The following is a 20782-nucleotide window of genomic DNA, read 5'->3' as shown; positions in this document are numbered from 1 at the left end:
AAAACAAACTACACCATTCTTGGGTATGGTTTGTCCAATTCATACTTGCTCCGAGTCTTTTCCACGCGATTGACGTTAACATCGATAACCATACGCAGCTTTCTAGCCTTACAATGTTCTATTACACGCCCTGACATTTATTTAGGGTGACTGCGAGTGACGACAAACGACTTCCTCTCTGGGGTGGGAACTGTAGTTTTTGACGCTACCTTGCTGTTTCTGGGAGTTGTAGTTCAGCAGGATCGTGGGTGTTGGCGGACGCGCTATTTTCTGGGAGATGTAGTTTTTACTGTTGCGCTTGCGCTTCTGACAGGGAGGCGAGACGGTGTGCTAGTGGGGCGATCGGCGCCCGAAGGATTTGACAAGAACCCGGAGACTGAGAAGTCAGTATAGGTGTCCGGGACACCACGAAGCCACGTCGCCAACTCTCCCGGCCATGATAGCCGGGGGTGTTCTGAGCGATGTACTTCTTCTTCACTTGGCCTAAAATGAACGCCAGTGCAGCGGACAGCGGTGGAGGAGTTGGAGTCTCAGAGGTGCTCACTGTGGAAGGAAGCGGGTTCACCGTCGATACTCCAGCGCCGGGCTTTGCGGCCAGGTCGCAGCTTCCTTATCACGACAGGCGCAAGTTGCGCGGGGCAAGAGACGCTGCGAGACTGGGCTACATCGGTGACGAAGAGAACAACAAGAGACGACGCGGCTCGACTTCCTCGGACCGAGACCGGGACGCGGCCTCCTCTTCGGTGGCACCTTTGGCAGATCCCGTAGCGGCTTCGACAGTTGTTCTGCCCCGGTACTCCACCACAGACGCCTCCACAACCGGCTCCACATCCATGCCCCCACCAGCTGAACCACCCGTTCCAAGTCTGTCTCCTCGTGGGTGTACCGTTGTAGACCGGGCTCTGTCCCAGGCCTTTCCTCCTGCCCCGCCCGATTCACCAAGCGTCAAACAGGCTCCCAGTTCTGAATTGGATCCGGCCTGTGCATCTGTTGGTTCTCTTTCGTCAGCTCTTTCGGTGCCTAGTCGGCACCAGTGTGCTCCACATTCGATCGCAAGAACAGCACAGACGCAGCATAGTGAAGATCGTGTCAATGTAGCGTTGACTCGGCCTCGAAATCCGGGGAGAAAGGCCGCCCCTGGCCGGGTCAGACTCTACAGAGTGCGCTCCTTTTTGAGCGATGCACTCCGGGAGAAATGCCCGGGTACGATCACCCAGTCTGGCTCGTTGCTGCATGGAGTCCCAGAAAAGAGAGATTACGGGCGAGCGGAAGGATTCTCCAGCAGCACAAACGGATTCAGGACTGGGTTGGGTATGCCACTTACAGAAGAGCAGTGCCACTTGGATACCGGTACTCGAGAAGCCGCGGGCAAGCTGGCGGAGTTGGAAAATCGGGCGTTGCGGATCTGCAAGAGACTGCAGGTAGTCCAAGCCAAGCAAGTGGAGAGACATGTGCTGCAGCAGCTCAAGGGACTGGTAACCAGTGTGTTACGCGGGGAGCGGAGCCTGCTTGCAGCGGGGGTGACAACACCCAGAGGATCCAGCCACGGCCCTGGGCCACAGCGTTTGGATCTAGCAGAGGTGGACCGGCTGGTGGACAGCTCCGTGTGTACTCTAAGAAACGCTGAATCGGCCTTCGACTCGGATGCCACAGCTAGTAGCTCGGGGGGTGACAGCGATATGGAGGAGCGGGAGTTCTACGCAGCACGGCCCAGCCACAGACATCGGCCGCTGTAAGTATAAATGGAAGGAACAGGGAAGAAGTAAAGGATAGTGGCCAAACGTTTACCGTAAAAAGCGCAATATAAGAATGTAAGAATCGTTTGGAGTTGGTTCACGTAGACCGTTCTAAGACTGTAATGCTGTTCATCAGTAGGTTTATTAAGTAACAACTTACACTTTAATTTCTCACGTTATTGGAGATTGATAGGAATGGATTTGCTCTTGGTGTCTAGTTAAGTTTTTCAGGTGTTGTGTATTTTTTTTGTGGAATCTGCATTTTCACCTAGTGTTTGATTTTCTCTAGGAACTCCAGGGTTTTTTTTTTGTCAGTTTCTGAAATACCATAGAAGGTTTATGCAGGGATTTATACTGTAGTGTAGTAGCCTCCTGCCTGGCGCTTCTTGCTGGTGGCAAGTATAAATCTGTATCCCCACAGTTGATTCCCTCTCAAAGTGTCTGCAGAAAATGAGAAAAAGAACCATTAGGGCTTCAATTAAAATGCACACTCTGCTCTATTTTTTTAAAGCAGATGGTGTCCACTTGAATGTTAAGAAACACAAATCAACCTGCCCATTAATGTTGCTAAGCCTTTTCAGTTAAATTGATGTGTGCAGCTCTTCTTGAGTCTGTAACATGTGGCACCATTTTTCACAACTTGGCTTTTTGAGCCAATTGCGATGAAAGGTTTTAAGAGTGTCCTTTTTAATGCCACCTAGCAGTGTAGCTTTTGGGAGTGTTGTAATGAAAGTTATACCATCTTCCTTTATCTTTTCTTTCTTTAGCAATGGAGGCTCTGTTTTACTATACTATAGTTGAAAGTAACAACATTTTTTTATTTTTAAATTATGTTTTGAGAAACTTAAGATGGATGGCAAGTTATATTTTGTAGTTTAGTTGGATGTATAATGGATACAAATTTGCAAGCAATCGATTTGGCTTTGTGGCTGAAATGCATACTAAAGTATGTGGAATATTATGCAGGCCAACAACCAGTTTTATCAGTCCTCCTATCTAAAGCGTTCGCCTCTTACAGTTACAGTTTAATCTATAGCCTTGTGGTTTACACTCCAGTTCCTCAACCTGCATTTGAAATGATCTGGCTAATAAACAATCTTAATATTTTATAGAATCGTTTAACGGCAAACATTGCCACAGAGCACTTTACATATACAGAGCTGTAGAACAACTCATTATGTATACTTATTTTAAAATTAAATTATTTCCACACTTTAGATGGGTTTACACTGACGAATTGGTCTGGTTTACCTGCTGCTGGTTGGTTGGCATCTTATCTGGATCAAAATGTCTCCTCTTACAAGCTGACACAGAGCTGGGTCATTTTGATTTATCATCTTTTGATCTGTCACAGATGAAAATGTAAATGTTACCAACTCATGCATCGCAAAAGCAAAGTACATCCTACATGTAAACCTATGTATTATACATACACTCACTGAGAAAAATTTATTAGGAACACTATACTAATACTGGCGGCATGGTGGCGCAGTGGTAGCGCTGCTGCCTCGCAGTTAGGAGACATGGGTTCACTTCCCGGGTCCTCCCTGCATGGAGTTTGCATGTTCTCCCCGTGTCTGCGTGGGTTTCCTCCCACAGTCCAAAGACATGCAAGTTAGGTGGATTGGCGATTCTAAATTGGCCCTAGTGTGTGCTTGGTGTGTGGGTGTGTTTGTGTGTGTGTCCTGCAGTGGGTTGGCACCATGCCCAGGATTGGTTCCCGCCTTGTGCCCTGTGTTGGCTGGGATTGGCTCCAGCAGACCGCCGTGACCCAGTGTTCGGATTCAGCAGGTTGGAAAATGGATGGATGGATACTAATACTGGATAGGGCCTTGTTTTGCCCCCAAAACAGCCATAGTTCTTTGTGGTATAGATTCCACAAGATGGTGGAAACATTCACTTGAGATTCTGGTGCATGTTGAATAGATTGCATCGCAAACTTTCTGCAGATTTGTTCTCTGCAGATTCATGCAGTTCCACCATATCCCAAAGGTGATTTATTGGGTTCAGATTTGGTGATTGAGAAGACCACTAAAGAACACTGAACTCCTTGCTGTGGTCATGAAATCAAATGGAGATGACTTTTGCATTGTGACATGGTGCATTATCATGCTGGAAGTAGCTATTAGTAGATGGGTAAATTGTGTCCATGAAGGGATGCAAATGGTCAGCAACGATACCCAGGCAGTCTTTAGCATTCAAGCAATGATTGTTTGGTATTAATAGCCCCAAATTGTGCCAAGAAAACATTCACCCCACCATTATACCACCACCACCAGCCTGAACTGTTGACACAGAGATAGTTGGGTGCATGGGTTCATGCTGTTGGCATCAAATGCAGACCCTGCCTTCTGTGTGCCACAGCAGAAATTGAGATTCATCAGACCAGAGTATGCTTTTCCAGTCTTCAACTATTTATTTATTTTTTGAACCTCTGCAAACTAAGCTTTCTGTTCTTGGCTGACAGGAGTTACCATAACCTTTCTGTACACTGAACCATTCTGGCCATTCTCCTCTGACCACCCTTATCAGGTTGTTTCCATCTACAGATTTACTACTCATTGGATGTATTTTGTTTTACACACCATGCTGAGTAAGCTCTAGAGACTGTTGTGCTTGAAAATCCTAGGATATCAGCATTTCCAGAAATACTTAAACCAGCCCATCTGGCACCAACAATCATGCCATAGTCAAAACCATTGAGATCACATTATTCTGGTGTTTGATGTGAACATTAACTGAAACTCCTGACCTGTATCTGTTGTTGGTTTTTTTTTTTTTTTGCATTGTGCTGCTGCCATGGCTGATTAGCTAATTGCATAGAGAAATAAGCATTCCTAATTTGCTCAGTGAGATTATTTGTGTTTACGCATAATGACACTGATTCTTTTTGTTACTATTTCCAAAATAAACTATAGAGTAAGTGTTTGCAAAAAAAAAAGACAATTGACTGATGCAGGTTAGTTCATATACAAATCAACTTTAAAAAGTATTTACATATCTCCGCAGTCACTAGAACACATTATACTTAAAGTATGGTGTTTGTATTTACATATTTCTGTTTTTTTTTTTTTTATTTTCAGTTATAGAGCTTCTAGTAACAGCTTGGTTTTTCTGCACATTAACACTGCCAGACCCTTCTCAATTTTCACACTATATGCAAAGGGCAGGACATGCATTTTTATATTTAAGTTTCGGTGCAACTTATAACGGCAGGAGCAGGTGTGCAAATACAAAGGAGCACAAGTAAAATATAGCGACTGTAGGTATTTTTAAAATTTTTTTTTATTAGTCTTAGTTTATAGTCACTCATGCTGTTATTGTTTAAATTGTCTACATCATGAAGTTGTAAGAGCATGCAAAGTATATTATCATTTAAGCAGGCCAGGCAGGTTAGCACATTTTAAAACAGAAGAACATTGCTGTAAATATGTGAAACCAGTGGGCTTGTTTAGGATCTGAGATCAACTTCGGTGTAAATATATCTTGGGTGGTTTAGTAGTATTTTAACAATATGGTACATTGTGTAAACATGCTTAGCTGATTGGGAATTCAGCCAGCAAACATGTGCTCTGCATTCCGTTCTTTGTAAAAAAAAAAAATTATTGTTTAAAACATATTTGACTTGAACCCTGTAGCTGAGAAGGACTCACTGTCAATATTAGAATATGCAGAAAAAGTATGGCTTCTTTAGTAGACTAATGTCACTATTGTGTGAGGTTTTCAGAGGCAGAGATAGATGGAACTTTATTTGACCCCTGGGGAAATTTGGCTTTTTACAGACGCTCTTCAAATAAATACATATATAAATATATATTCACACACAATATGGTCAGAACACACACCAGAATGACTACAAAAAAATAAAATATAAAAAGAAAGAAAAGTTCTGACTTCTATATGTGTACCCAATTGGAAACCTACATAGTAAAACAAAAATAACATTCACATGTTTTAATGGAAACAAATAAGGAGTGTTACAGTGTATGGATAAATCTACCACTTTATAAAATGATTAGTTTCAAATTGAAAATTGTGTGTTAGAAAATTAGGTAAGAAGTCTAGGGCTGTTTCCTGCCCTGTGCCCAAGGTTGCCAGGAAAGGCATTTTTCCCCACGTCACTAATGCAGCACTGAAAGAAACTGGTAAAAAAATTAATGCATGTGCTTTGTTTATTCCAGATGTGAAATGCAAGAAAAAAAGCAACAATAAAAATAAATAAAGGAAAATACACTTAACCTCTTTGGGGTTACTATAACAGAAGACGGGACAGGATGCATGAATTGTAGCATAAACAATGTATTGTAAAAAAATTAAGGTTCTTTGTGTCTTTTGGTAAATGGAAATTTCAAGAACTGGCAGGTAAATAATTTTAAAAATAAAGGTGTGGATGAGTAAATTATACATAGTTACAAATTGTTTACTTGTTGCTAAGTAATAATAAAAAAAAATACAAATACAAATGCAACTGCAATATTTGAGACTAAATGTTTCCAAATAGTGGGAAGCCCTTTGCCAAACAGTATAACTTTACAATGCTACAGAATATGATCTCTAGACTAGATTCAATTATAGCTGATAAACAGGGGCACAAAATAATATTGATTGCAGGGTTGTGCATCATAAAATGTCTTGGTTATGTACCATAAAATTGAGTTTTTTGAAAAGAAATTCCATAAACCAATTTTTTCGTGTTTAACAAAGGTCTTTAACTGTAAACAATTTATTTTAAAAATTTGGATTATTGTACTTACTACTGTTCAGCCAATTGCAGCTCCTTTATTGCATAAGCAGAATAATAGCAGTTTATTTTTGCGTATGTAATTTAGGCACAATGATACCAAAATCCCCTTAGTGCATAAGAGGTTAAGTGTATTTTTTCATGGAGTTGAAGTTCAAATTCAGGTTGTTGTAGCTTAGAGTGACTGGATTTCTAAGTCTGCTGGAAACTTTACATGTAACTTAACAGCATGTGGTAAACTTATTAATATACTAGCAAAATACCTGCGCTTCGCAGCGGAGAAGTAGTGTGTTAAAGAAGTAATGAATAAGAAAAGGAAACATTTTGAAAATAACGTAACATTATTGTCAATGTAATTGTTTTGTCACTGTTGTGAGTGATGAGTGTTGCTGTCATATAGTCATATATACACACACACACACACACACACACATAAACATATATATATAAAATACATATCCATACATATACACATATATATATATATATATATATATATATATATATATATATATATATATATATATATATACACACACACACATATATACATACATATATATACAGTGGTGTGAAAAACTATTTGCCCCCTTCCTGATTTCTTATTCTTTTGCATGTTTGTCACACAAAATGTTTCTGATCATCAAATGTTCGCCTTACATTCCAACCAAAGATATTTGTGTCAACTAAATAGAACTTGAAAAGATCTATTTTTTTCGAATGTGATCGCGCAATTCAGATTGAGTTGACGTGCACCGACGCATCGAGCCCGCGTGCTATTGTGGTTTCGCCTGCGTGCCTCAATAAGTCACCCTCCCCTCGCTCTTACTTTTTTACCGTTCATCTAATGAATACACTGAGTATGGCTTTACCAAAACAATCATTGATGGCGAATAAAGTATTCATTATTCATAAAGCTTCAATTGGTGATCTGTCTTTCTGCGTTACCGCATATTTTTTCATACGTCTCAAACCAAGGGGATGCGAGGGTAAAATGAATTGGGAAGCGTACATACTCAGTGCACCCCCTCTCGGGAATCGAACCTCGGACGTCGGCGCTAGAGGCGGTGCCACGGCGTGTGGTTTGTCTATTTGAGAATATGTAGATCGGGGTATAAATATACATATATATATATATATATATATACATATACCTGCGCTTCGTAGTGGAGAAGTAGTGTGTTAAAGAAGTTATGAAAAAGAATAGGGAACATTTTAAAAATAACGTAACATGATTGTCAATATACAGTAATTGTTTTATGAGTGTTGCTGTCATCAAGGATTTGATTATCATTATTTCTTTCAATCAGGTTTGTATTTGTAGGATGTGTTGTGTTCAAGTTACATTCCGTGTTTGTCATTCGTTGCAAACATAAGAGGTTTCATTCATCGATTCGTTTCTTACTGCATCAATAAACAGCTTGTCTTCTTCTTTATCGGAGACGTGACACACTGCATGCACGGGTTTTTTTTACACGGTCTTTCTTTAGTGGGACATTGACTTTTTCCACCGTGTGCTTTGTTTCCGCAGTAGCTGCACTTATGAATATGCTTGTATATATCACACGCTTCACATTTTTTTGCTGCCGTCACAATTGTGTAATTCGTTTTTGTTCAGCACTCTTTGGAACTGTTGCTTTTTGTCTGTGCACTGCTTCATTTCACGTGAGCTGCTCGGTGTACATGCATCGAAGATTCCCAGCTGTGCTGGTGCCATCTCGTGCGATGTCCACGGCTGTATTTAATGTTAGCTAAGACCCGGCACATTAAAAGTTTCTCTCGCAGTTTCGCCGAGTTTGTGCCAAACACCACCCTGACCATCTCATCTTCCTCTGCATAAGCACAGTCCTTCACCCGTGAATATTTAGCGGCAGTGTTTCTATTGGATTGCCGCTGACGGATGGCCTTATATGGGTAGGCACTAAATTACGTGGGAGGCGTAACTTCGCTTCCCACGGGCATCAAGCAGAAGTCTATTATAGTATATGGAAGAAAAAATAGGTTCCAGTTATGACCATTACGCGTGGAATTTCGAAATGAAACCTGCCCAACTTTTGTAAGTAAGCTGTAAGGAATGAGCCTGCCAAATTTCAGCCTTCTACCTACACGGGAAGTTGGAGAATTAGTGATGAGTCAGTGAGTGAGTGAGTGAGTGAGTCAGTGAGGGCTTTGCTTTTTATTAGTATAGATTGCTTTAGAGGGTGTCTAATTGTCTGTTTTTTTAAAAAAATAAAATAAACAACAGGTAGCCTTTAATTTGCTTTCAACAGAATGTGATTTTACAAGAAGTATTTTTGGAATTTTAAATCCAGAATGAACTGTTTTGTTGAGTTGTTTAAACTTTATTCTGTGCACTACTCTATTATATTTAAAACTGAACCTAAGTTACACTGTTTCACAGTCAAAGTACAAGCATTGAATGCATATAACTGTACGGAAGCTCTGAACCGAACAGTGAAAAAAATTATGGGATAACCCTTATCTCGTACATACGTGAAAACATCTTGTACGTACGAGATACTTTCACGCATGTACGAGATGTTTTCACGTACGTACGAGATGTGTACCTAAGTTACACTGTTTCACAGTCAAAGTACAAGCATTGAATGCATATAACTGTACGGAAGCTCTGAACTGAACAGTGAAAAAAATTATGGGATAACCCTTATCTCGTACATACCTGAAAACATCTTTTACGTACGAGATACTTTCACGTACGTACAAGATACTTTCACGCACGTACGAGATGTTTTCACGTACGTACGAGATGTGTTCACGTACGTACGAGATAAACTTAGATTAAAATATTACAAAAGTGTGCTTCGGGGTTTCCTAATTACGACCTTACCAAGGCCATGGCGCTTCAGTTTGACATCACTTCCAGCACTTGTGGTGCGGTAAAATAAAAAAACACATGGATGGGCTTTTATTTATTTATTAAAGGAGTGTGGGATGGTTAGAGTTGGATTTAACAGCAGCTTGCAGTACCTACGTTAGGTAATGCCCAGAACGTCAGTCACAAAATGCCCATCGTATACCCCGTTACCCTCCCACAAGTCTAATCTTAACCATAGTGTAACGGTTTAGTTACGTGCTTTATGTTTACAGGTATTCGTCTGCACACTCGTACGGAGCAACTGAAGCGATCTGGTGTTTTTTTTCTGCCTGGGAAACAATTTCGTGTGTACAACTTACTCGTGCCCACCACTTACCATAGCCTGCGAACCAGGCACTTTTAAGGTCGCATCTGCCAATACTGCATGTGCACCGCATTCTTTCAGATGAGCACCAAATGCCATCGCGTGCTACTGTACATCATTTTCTGGAAACAGGACATATCACCGAACAGTCTGATGTTTTCCTCATACAGTTACAGTCCACAGAAATGAATATTTGAAAGTTTACAAAATCAGGCTATGCAATCAAGCCCAGATCGTTAAATCCGCAAAGCAGCACCGCTAACCAATGCACTAATTTATAGTAAAAGGAAATTACATTAGTTAGCCATTTACTTACTAGCCTGCAGCTTGTTATTCTCACAAGTTACGAAAGGAATTCATATTTCACGTATTTACTGCGTGTGAAGTTTACCCAGTGCAATGCGGGTTCACTAATTTAATTCTCTGGTAAACCAGGCACACTCGATCGCTTATCTGCACCAATGAACTGTGGGATTTAACGTGCAGCTAAAGAGTTAAATCCAAATCGGGCCACTGTAGGTGAATATCAAAATATGGTACTGAAGTGGGCATCCTTTCATATGTAGTAAGACATATTGAGAGAGAAAAAAGAGATACACTACTGCCATAACCTATTAAGCACCAGGAGAAAATCTTTTCTATCTATGCTATCACCTCAAAATTTGATAAGAGCAGGTACATAAATGTCAGTCTTACATTTGTTGTAAATCATGTACAAGTAGTGCCTCCTTCAATTTTATTGCTTGTAATAGAGAAACACATGAAACCAGGCACCTGGTGTTTTTGGAAAGCAGGTTTTTACAGTCTTCAATTCATTAATGATACTAATACACAGATTTTTATTGTCAACACTAGGTAGCTTTCTTCACCGATTCAGTGGTTTGCAGAGTACCGCGTATTGCTGCATGCTGAACCTCTATATATGTTTTGATGATTATGTATGAATTTTCAGCTGTTGGGCAATGAGGCTGACACTAAATATCAAGCCATACTAGAGTGTTGCTTTATGTCATAAACCATAAAATACAACAACGAATGGAGCTAAATGCAGCAACTAAAAGCATGCCAGGGTCCACTGCTATATAAAACAAAGGAACTTGAGTGTCATTATATTTTGATCTTTAGATAATTAGTAGTGAGTTGGTTCTTAGTGCTTTTTCAATATAAATCTGCACATGAGAGTACAGTCATGGAACAGTGTGTTAAACACAGTAAGGTGATGCAAATTTTGCAGTAGGCAAGTAATGTTGACATTTTTTTATCAGCTTATATCCCATCATTATTTAGGGGTGCTATACAAAGAACAATTTGCAATAGTCAATTTTCTGTGAATTTACAGGGAATTTGGAGATAACTTTGTCACCCAACTTTGATGACACTCGATATGATGCTGATGTCTTGCCTAAAAGTGTTGTATAAAATGGGGGGGATAAAAATAAGATCAGTAATTTCATTCTGAACATTGACCAAAATTGTATATGTACAGATCAAAGTGGGATTAAGATATGATGAACAAATGATTTGTTTGAAAATTCACTCAGCATGTGATGATAGCATTGGTGAGCAAAAAATTATTTCTCCCATTCATTTACTGAACCTGGTAAATCCAATTTTAGGTTTGTGTGAAATGAGTGGTCTATGCTAGAGGCTGGCTTTACATGAGTAGGCATGTCCTGTAACCCTAAAATGGATAAGTCAATAAAAAAATGAATGGAAAGAAGAACAGACAACTGTAACCATGCCCATTACATTTAGACAATGTTTGCATAGATTCTGTTAATTTTTGTGAATATGGTGTTTTTATTAGCGACTGGTCAATAATGACCTCTTAGGCGCAGTCATCAGCAGTGTTTCTGTCTGCAGAGAGAGTGTTGACATTGTCAAGAGGTTTACTTCTGCTTCCATCTTCCAAAGCAGCCAGTCAGTCTCCAAGTTTTTTGCATTCGGAGCTGACAGCTGTTGCTTTTTCTTCAGCACTGCCAGCTAGATTTTCGGCTGTTTCAAATCGAGTCGTGAATGTCTCCTTGACATCCTCCAGTTGATTAGCAAGCGTGCTCAGTTTAACCGAGGTTTCCTGAATGTGTTCTTCAATTTTACCCAGCATATTTTTAAAAACTTTATTATTCTGCTTCTGCATCTGTCGCAGCTCCTGTTGCAGCTCCTGTCGCAGTTCCTGTCGCAGCTTCTCATTTGCCTTTTCCCTTGCCTTCTCATTTGCCTTCATATCTTTCTTTATCTCTTGCATGAGCTCAGCGATCATCACCTTCAGTTCGGACAGATCAATTCTGCTTTCTTTCACCGTAAGTGAGGCGGCAGACTCTATTGTAGCCGGTGTCCCCGATGTTCCTGGCTCGCGTGGAGTAATTGAAACCACGGACTGGAAGGCCTTTTTCAGTTTCAGATGATCTTCTCCAATCAGCAAGCTATCAAGACCTACTTCACTCACGCTTGTATATTTGCTCCCCATTTCACTCTCAGCCGGCAACGATGTAGTCTCGGAGACCGAGACCGTGGTCTCGGAGTCTGGGCTTTCGCCCATCTGATCCAGGTCAGTCTCTGAAAGGCCATATCTTGAACTAGGGCTTGCCGACCTTGGCTTGGGTGTGGCTTTAGTTTTCGGTTCTTTCGGACCCCCTTTCTTGTTGGCCATGTTTATATATGCTTGCATATACTGTAGCAGTACCCCTCAGTATTTCTTAGGATAATAAGCAGATAATATGATAAATAACACCGCTGCTAGCAGAGTTCCGCTTCAGACGTCCATCTCTCGCAACAGACGAGACCAAAACCATCAAGAGGTTTAATTACCTCGGCAGTGACATTCATGTCTCTGGTGACTCTTCCTATGACGTCAGTAGACGGATTGGGAGAGCATTGGGGGTCATGAGGTTGATGGAAAGGGGTGTATGGCTCTCCCGATATCTATGCAAAAGAACGAAGGTCCACGTCTTTAGAGTCCTTGTGGTTCCTGTCTTGCTATATGGTTGTGAGACCTGGATGCTATCCAGTGACCTGAGATGAAAACTGGTCTCCTACGGTACTGTCTTTGGAGAATTCTTGGGCACCCCTGGTTCAACTTTGTGTTAAATGAATGGTTGCTCATGGAGTCCCAAATGAGGCACATTACCTGCATTGTGAGGGAGTGTCAATTACTATACTATGCCCATGTGGTGCGATTCCCCAAGAGTCATCTGGCCCGCAGGATCCTCATTGTTGAGGACCCGAGTGGCTGACCAGGTCAAGGGGATGCCCATATAACACCTGGCACATCAGATAAAGGGTCATTACTGGAGGCTGGCACTGGACCACTTGTCTGTCTGGGGGGGTTGCCAACCAGGATCCCGAGCTGTTTCGTTGTGTGGTGGGTGCATGCTCCTCAACCTGACCTGACCTGTGAAATGAGCTTTTACAATTGTTCTGTGGCTGTAGCACTTGATTTTTTCCTACCATAATATTAGAAAATGGTATGTTTTGTTTTAAGACCAATCTGGCCATTAATATTAAGAAAACCAAAATGAACCGAAAATCTTGACTTAAACACAGTTTAAGTATTTTGTATTGGTATTTCTAAATTTGGGAGTCACCATTTTCAACAAAAGAAAAATAAATGTTCACAGGTGCAATCCAAAAGCACTGCATTTTAAAATGCAAATGATGGTATAACGTTCATCTCTTTGTCAATGTAACATTTCAGCGAGGGATTGCAGGGGTTTTGTGTGTTTTATAGAGATTCTGAGAAAGGGAAACTGAAGATTTCCAGCCAGAGGCAAGGGGATCTTCTGCTGCAGTTGTCTGTAAAGCAAATGGCCTTTTCTGTATAAAGGAGAAATGACATGATGAAAGGTCAAGAAACAGAAGAACGTTGAGAAAGAGTGGAATGTTAATAGAGGCCTCGAATATAAGAAAATTAGACACATTAGAAACAAAGGTTCAGTCCCAATACATGTGCATGAATGTACCTAAAGTGTTTATGGAACAGAGATGGTAGTTAGGGTTAAAGGTTAATCACCCAAGCATATCATTTATGTGAAGTGGAATATAAATGGTAAGCAAATGTCTTAATATGATCTCAGGTAGGAAAGAAACCTCCAGTGTAGCAGAAAGGCACATCGCTGTGCACATTAAGCATCTATTGTTTTGAGTTGATCCTATGCTAAGGTACAACTGAAATCTTTTCAATTTAATCTTGAAATTTACAGAAAAAAACTAAACTGACCTGCAGCAAAAAAACAAAATTAGCGTAAAATCATAACTAAACAGCAGTATATTATGTGCATAGACTAACACAGTGAAGGCTGGTTGTCCCGCCAGTCAGGTTGTGATGACAAAGAGATGTAGCAGTCTTTTGAGAACATGCCAGTATGCTTAGCCAACAATTCGGCATCTGTATTTGTCAGAGGAATTGGGTGGTATTATGTACAGTCATCAAGGTCTGTGACCTGTTTTAAAAGTAGAGCAATTAAGGCTGTGTTGGAGTAGTTCAGCTTGTTTTGGGCAAGAGCAGTGTTAAACATTTGCAGATATATCAGTTTTACGCCTGGGCTAGGGGTGCTGCTGTTCTGTGAAGAGTCTAGAGCATCTTTCAGCTCTGCCTTCGTTATTATGGAGTTCAGTCTACCAGCCTGCGATTCCTTTAACCAGAGAGGCAGTAATATCTTAAAAAGGGAGAAAGTTGATCAGGAAAGGGTGGAACTGTTCAATGAATATGGTTGAGTAACACTTTTAAATTGATTTTTTAATTTATAATGTGTCATGAGGGATGGTACTGAAAGTATTTTAATTTTAGAGGTCGACACACATGCCTGGCAATGACACCGTTTAAATGCCAATTGTTTACCCGGCTTGGCTCTGAAACTTTCATATTTTCAAATTTTCATATGAACTTACAGAAAAGAGCAGACTGGTGATGGCAGTTGTCAATAGCTGGTGGAAAAACTCAAATCCCAAGACTCAACAAGGTGACGTGGAAACCCTAACTACTGTATTGGGTAGTGAGTTTTTTGTTCTTGTTACAGTGCAGTATTAGACCAGCAATGTCACTGGATGACTTGTTTCTGGCGATTATATAACAATGGCTGCATTGTTTCAACCACAATTTTTATAATGCTCCTAAATGAAAGATTTTTTTTGTTTTTTTTACAAGGTAGAAAATTGTGACTGTTCTCTTTTAAGGAAACAGTCTTTGCATTCATGCAAATTCACCCACATGCATAGCCATAGTATGGATCTAGATTAAATTTGCTGTTGAACATGTCACATCCTTTCCAAAATTAAACTGAGTATTTTGTTTCAAGAGCACAACATTAACCAGACACTCGTGTGGCTTAGTGAAGTGTTATTCTTTTAAACAGAATGGGATAATGATACAATATATAATGCATTAGCAGCAGAATAGCATTGGAAATATGTGGTCTCAAGTGTTTTCTGTGAGTCATTGTATTGAATTTTAGACATTGTTCAGAGGAAAAACATTAACACTTCATTTAGATGAAAAGATGTAAAATGTGCACACTAATCTCCACACTTGATTTGGATTAAAGCATATTTGCCCATTGATGGATAACTGACCAGCTAATGTGTAGTACAGGGTGAGACAAGAAGTACTACCACATTTTAAACGTTTATTTTACAAAAACGCTACAAGATAAAATAAATTTCATTATGACACCAGAAAGGTTATACAAAATAGACTTTTTTTCACTGTGTTTTAAAATTTATATCTTCAAGGTGGTAGTCATCATTAGCAATACACTCTTCAAAATGATTTCAGAATGCTCGCATGACTTGTTTGGACATTTCAAGGGGAATAGCGGTGGTTTTGTATCGAATAGCATCCTTGAGGGCTTTGTGGTTTTGAGGTTAGGGCATGTATAACTTTGACTTGAGATAGCCCCACAAGAAGAAATCATGCGGAATGAGATCAGGCGAACGTGAAGGCCACCCGACATTGCTGCGCAAGGAGATCAGCTTCCCTGGAAACGTCTCCTGCAAAACTTGCATAAATCTTTGCGCCATACGAGCTGTTGCTCCATCCTGTTGAAACCAGGCATCCACCACATCCATTTCTTCCACTTGGGGCCGCAGAAAGTTCTCTAGCATTTCAATGTGACGTTCTAAAGTGACATTGACTGTTGCTCCTCCTTCCTCAAAAAAAAAGGTAAGGGCCTACAATGCCAATTTCTGCAATGGCGCACCAAACTGTAACACTCTCACTGTACAGGGGTCAATGAAGAAGTTCACAAGGGTTGGTTTCAGCCCAGTAGCGAAGGTTTTGCTTATATATGCAACCATTCAAATGGAAATGTGCCTCATCACTGCACATGATGATGGCATCTCAATGAATGTTTTGCAGAATGGCTCTCCCAGTCTCTCTTAGTAAGTTCCTGCACTACCATAATTTTGTCTGGATGAAGATTAAGGTCCTCATGCAAAATCCTCCTTGAGGATATGATGGAAATGCCTAAGGCAGAAACATATCTCCACGCTGAACGTCTAGGAGACTTCAAAATTGATGTTCCTATAGCTTCCATGTTTTCTGCCATTCATACAGTCCGAGGACAGCCTGGAGATTTTCTGTTCATTGTACCCATCTGTCTAAATTTAGCCACCCGCTGAAAAGTTGTTTTCTGAATTGGGACATCACCATTAGGAGGAATGCTGAAGTGCTTTCAGATGGCGTGTTGCATAGTGATGATGAATTAGTTGTTTTTGAATAACACTTCTACAGCAAAAGTGAGGACCCCCACCCCAACCCACTCGGCTGCCTCTACCTCGCGCAATGTCCTTGAGAAATGTGGTACTTCATTTTGGCTCACCAAGCATCTAAAATATAGCTTAACTAGCGAAGCCCGCCGCAGCATACGGCGGTGTAAGAATAGGAACGGAAAATGATGAGAAAGGAATTCACTGTAACAAAGGCTTAGGAAACCACTGTCGCAGTATAACGAAAATAGCAAGGAGCGAAAGCAATGCCAATGGTCGAGAGAGTACCTTCCTTTAGCAGGCTACGAAAAACATAGACATATATAGATAGACGCCGCATTCACTGTGTTGCCCTTTTGAAACGATAAGTCAGCGCGTCCACCCTATTGCGAGTGGTAAAAGTGCCATTTAAACTAATACAGGTAGATGTGGAAACCAGGTTTTCTGATGAAAAACAATAACGTTTTAAACAGTATCGTTTACATACAACAGATTTTCGCGAATCGTTTACATGCAGTTATTTATATCCATGTATACAATAAATGCATGCGTTTCCCATGGTCTTAGAGTTGGTGGGCGGGGCTCTCTGTCTTGCATGCGCTCTCTGTCTTGCTTGCCCTTAGTTAGAGTTGGTGGGAGGGCTTTGGCGATCGTGGCTCTCTGTCTTGCGTACGGTGTAAAGTCAACATGTTATTCCAGTGTATTTCTTATTAGACCTCTTAAGGCCCCCACCCCCATCTTTTGTGCCAGTAAATGAAACTGAGAAAGTCTATTTCATTATTATGGCATTTTTTTTTTTTAATAGGTTTATGAGCTTGTTTCAAAAGTGAAGCAGAATGTAATTTCTAATGGTGCTAATCCTGGTATTTGGAGGAATTGTGTATAGGTACTAAACACTCAAAAGAGAGGTGCATGGAAGAGGGATAAAAGCATTTTTTGGGATCCAGCTCATGCTGGAGAAGAAGAGAATTTTTTTTTTTATATAAATTCGATTTTCAATGGTGCATAAATGTTGATTAATGAGGCAAAATTAAAGCAGATGGCCTACTCTGTCAGTTATCCCATGAAATTTAAAACTACCTGTATCAATCAAGGTTTGTAAAAACCTCAATAAAACAGGTTGCTATTTTGAGTTTTCAGTGATAATACTGAGTGTCGTACCTTAATAAATCATACACTCAATCAATCAATCAACATTTATTTATATAGCACATATTCATACAAACAAAATGTAGCTCAAAGTGCTTTACAAAATGAATAGAAAAATAGAAGACACAATAAAAAATAAACATAAGTCAACATTAATTAACATAGAATAAGAGTAAGGTCCGATGGCCAGGGTGGACAGAAAAAACAAACAAAAAAAAAACTCCAAAGGCTGGAGAAAAAATAAAATCTGTAGGGGTTCCAGACCAAGAGACCGCCCAGTCCTCTCTGGGCAATCTACCTAACATTAGTCAAACAGTCCTCTTTGTATTTAGGGTTTTCATGGAAGGACCTGATGATGATGGTCACGTAGACTTCTGGCTTTCAGTCCATCAATGTTGGTGCATCATGATGCTTTGAGTAGGTGGTGGTGGCGCAGGCCGCCACCACAAAGAAACTGGAAAAAGAAACAGAAGAGAGAGTAGGGGTCAGTATGGATTTTGGAGCCACTGTGAATAGTTATTATGAAGACTTGAACAGAAGTCATACACTGCAGATATTCTATTTTGGTGTTTTCTTTAATTACTCCTGTTCTGAACATTTTTTACTTTTTATATATTGTATTCTATATCAAATTTGAGAATGTCATTATATTAAAAGTCTGCTAAATTTTAATGTTTATAATCTGTTTTTACTTAGATCAAGACAGAAATCATTGCTTATTCTGGGGCCCTCACAGAGTGTATTATTATAATGTACATGTTTTAAAGACCATTTTACAATATCTTTTATTTTGTTGTAGCAGATTCCAATTAAAATGATGAAACATTTCATTAATTAGTGTCCTGTTTTTAGTTGTTGGTTGTGAATTCAATGTCTTTGTCTAATTGTAGTTCAAATTTCTTAAACATAAAATTTTTCAAAGATGTTCCTGATAAAAAAAAAATCTCAAGCTAACATTGTTGGCTGCATCCAACCATGAAGGATAGCAGATCATTGTTGCCTTTAAATTTATCCATATATTTTAGCATCAGTGAAATACTGAATTTTAATCTACAGATAATACAGCTATGAGGTAATTTTTAGTGTAATGGAAATTCTGATTACATATTTATTCACTGTATACCTAAAGTGTTACTGAACCATGGAACGTTCTCTCTGTCATTCATTTCTGCATGAGTTAAGTTGCTTGCATACAGAGGAGTTTGAAAATTTGCCAATGCCAGCTTTACATATTTCAAAACTTTGTATAGCATTCTGAGTTCAAAATTTCTCGCTAAAATTGTAACTTTTGCAACAGATTTTCTTTAAGAGTAAGGGTGCCAAATTTTAACAAAATCAGTCCACTGGGTGTGAAATTATCTCCAAATGAAGAAAACCCCTTTAGTAAAGTGCTCTTTGAATTGAGGAACAGCTAATGAAAATGAGGGGAGAAGAGTTGGAGTGCTGTTACAAAAGCTCCTATAGTAACTAAACAACATGAATGATTCCCTTCCTTTTTATTGTTAGGTTAAGTTACAGGTAGGTGCTAGGTGAAACCTATACTGATGTACAGTAATCCCTCCTTGATCGCGGGGTTTGCGTTCCAGAACCCCCCGTGATAGGTGAAAATCCGCAAAGTAGAAACCATATGTTTGTATGGTTATTTTTTATATATTTTAAGCCCTTAGAAACGCTCCCACACTGTTTGTTTATAAATATTCTCTGCACAGTTATACAATAAACCCTTGTTTATCACAGTTAATCCACTCCAGACAGATAAATGAATTTCCACGAAATAGGATACTTTATTTACAAATCTTTATTTATAAATATTTTTGCAGTTAGAGCATAGAAAACCTGTTCTTTCTAAATGTGTTTTTTTAACATTATTAGAGCCCTCTAGACATGAAATAACACCCTTTAGTCAAAAGTTTAAACTGTGCTCCATGACAAGACAGAGATGATAGTTCTTTCTCACAATTAAAAGAATGCAAACATATCTTCCTCTTCAAAGGAGTGTCGTCAGGAGCAGAAGAATATCAGAGAGAGAGAAAAGTAAACACAAATCAATAGGGCTGTTGTGCTTTTAAGTAAACGAAGCACTGCGATAAATCCGCCGCAATGAAGGGATCGATGTGAAGGTAGTCTTTTCAGCATTTTTTTAGAGGAGTGTCCGTATCTTCTAAGCAAACAGCCTCCGTGCAAACAGCCCCTCTGCTCACACCCCCTCGTCAGGAGCAGAGAATGTCAGAGACAGAGGCAGAGAAAAGCAAACAATCAAAAATCAATACGGGCTGTTAGCATATCGTATATCATTGAGGAGTTTTATTTAATATGTAATACATGCTCTGATTGGGTAGCTTTTCAGCCATCCACAAAATAGCTTCCCTTGTATGAAATCAATTGGGCAAACAAACTGAGGAAGCGTGTACCATAGATTAAAAGACCCATTGTCCGCAGAAATCCGCGAACCAGCGAAAAATCCGTGATATATATTTAGACATGCTTACATTTAAAATCCGCGATGGAGTGAAGCCGCGAAAGTCGAAGTGCGATATAGCGAGGGATCACTATATTCATTCTAAAAGAACCTTATGTCTCCACTTCATGCCTAACATGTAAGCTCTGAGATTCTGTTGTACTTTTTAATTTTGCTTTCAGAATTTCGCTTTACTTGCAGCTAGGTGTCAGAAAATTGTACTTCTTGTAGCCCTAAGATGAATATTTGCACTGAGTGTGAATCTAATTGAGAGAAATTCCACAATAAGGGAAGGGAAGGTTTTTACAGTTGTGAAGTGGCACAACATGTGCTTCTATTCTATGCAATGACAGTTGATAATGTAATATAAAGTGCTGAATTGATTATTTGTGTTTTTGTAATTACCTCAACTTCTAGGTTTCCAGCTCAACATTTCAATGTTCTACTACTAGCATACTGTATAATACCCTGTGGAAGTACTGAAATGCTTCTGAATTTGATGTATTTGATGTATTTCAATTTTCTTCAAATGCACACATGTATGAAAACTCCTTCCTTTCATTGGGCCCTTTAAGTTTAGAGGCAAACTGTGTTCTTTTTTTTTCCCTGAAAAAAAACATTAGTATGGTTTCTGTCATTTTTCACACATTCAATCAGAGCCTCCATTGACCCACAAAGAGCACAGAATCATCAGCAAAGTCAAGATCAGTGAATCTTTCTTCACCAACAGATGCCTAACAGCCACTGGACCCCACAACCTTGTCCAACAACCAGTCCATGCAAAGCATTGAACGGA

General features: G+C 39.7%; 1 protein-coding gene across 1 annotated transcript in view; it reads left to right on the top strand.

The window, feature by feature from the left end:
• The first annotated feature begins 287 nt into the window (after positions 1-287).
• Positions 288-20782, top strand: part of LOC120515335 (KAT8 regulatory NSL complex subunit 1-like) — a 69931-nt gene continuing 49436 nt past the window's right edge. Inside the window, exon 1 of the mRNA XM_039736165.1 lies at positions 288-1732. Coding sequence (XP_039592099.1) covers positions 462-1732 — 1271 coding nt within the window. The 5' untranslated portion in view covers positions 288-461. The remainder of the gene's footprint in view (positions 1733-20782) is intronic.

Source organism: Polypterus senegalus, chromosome 15, assembly GCF_016835505.1.
Source record: "Polypterus senegalus isolate Bchr_013 chromosome 15, ASM1683550v1, whole genome shotgun sequence".
NCBI lineage: Eukaryota > Metazoa > Chordata > Cladistia > Polypteriformes > Polypteridae > Polypterus > Polypterus senegalus.
This window is presented reverse-complemented; position numbering and strand designations above follow the sequence as displayed.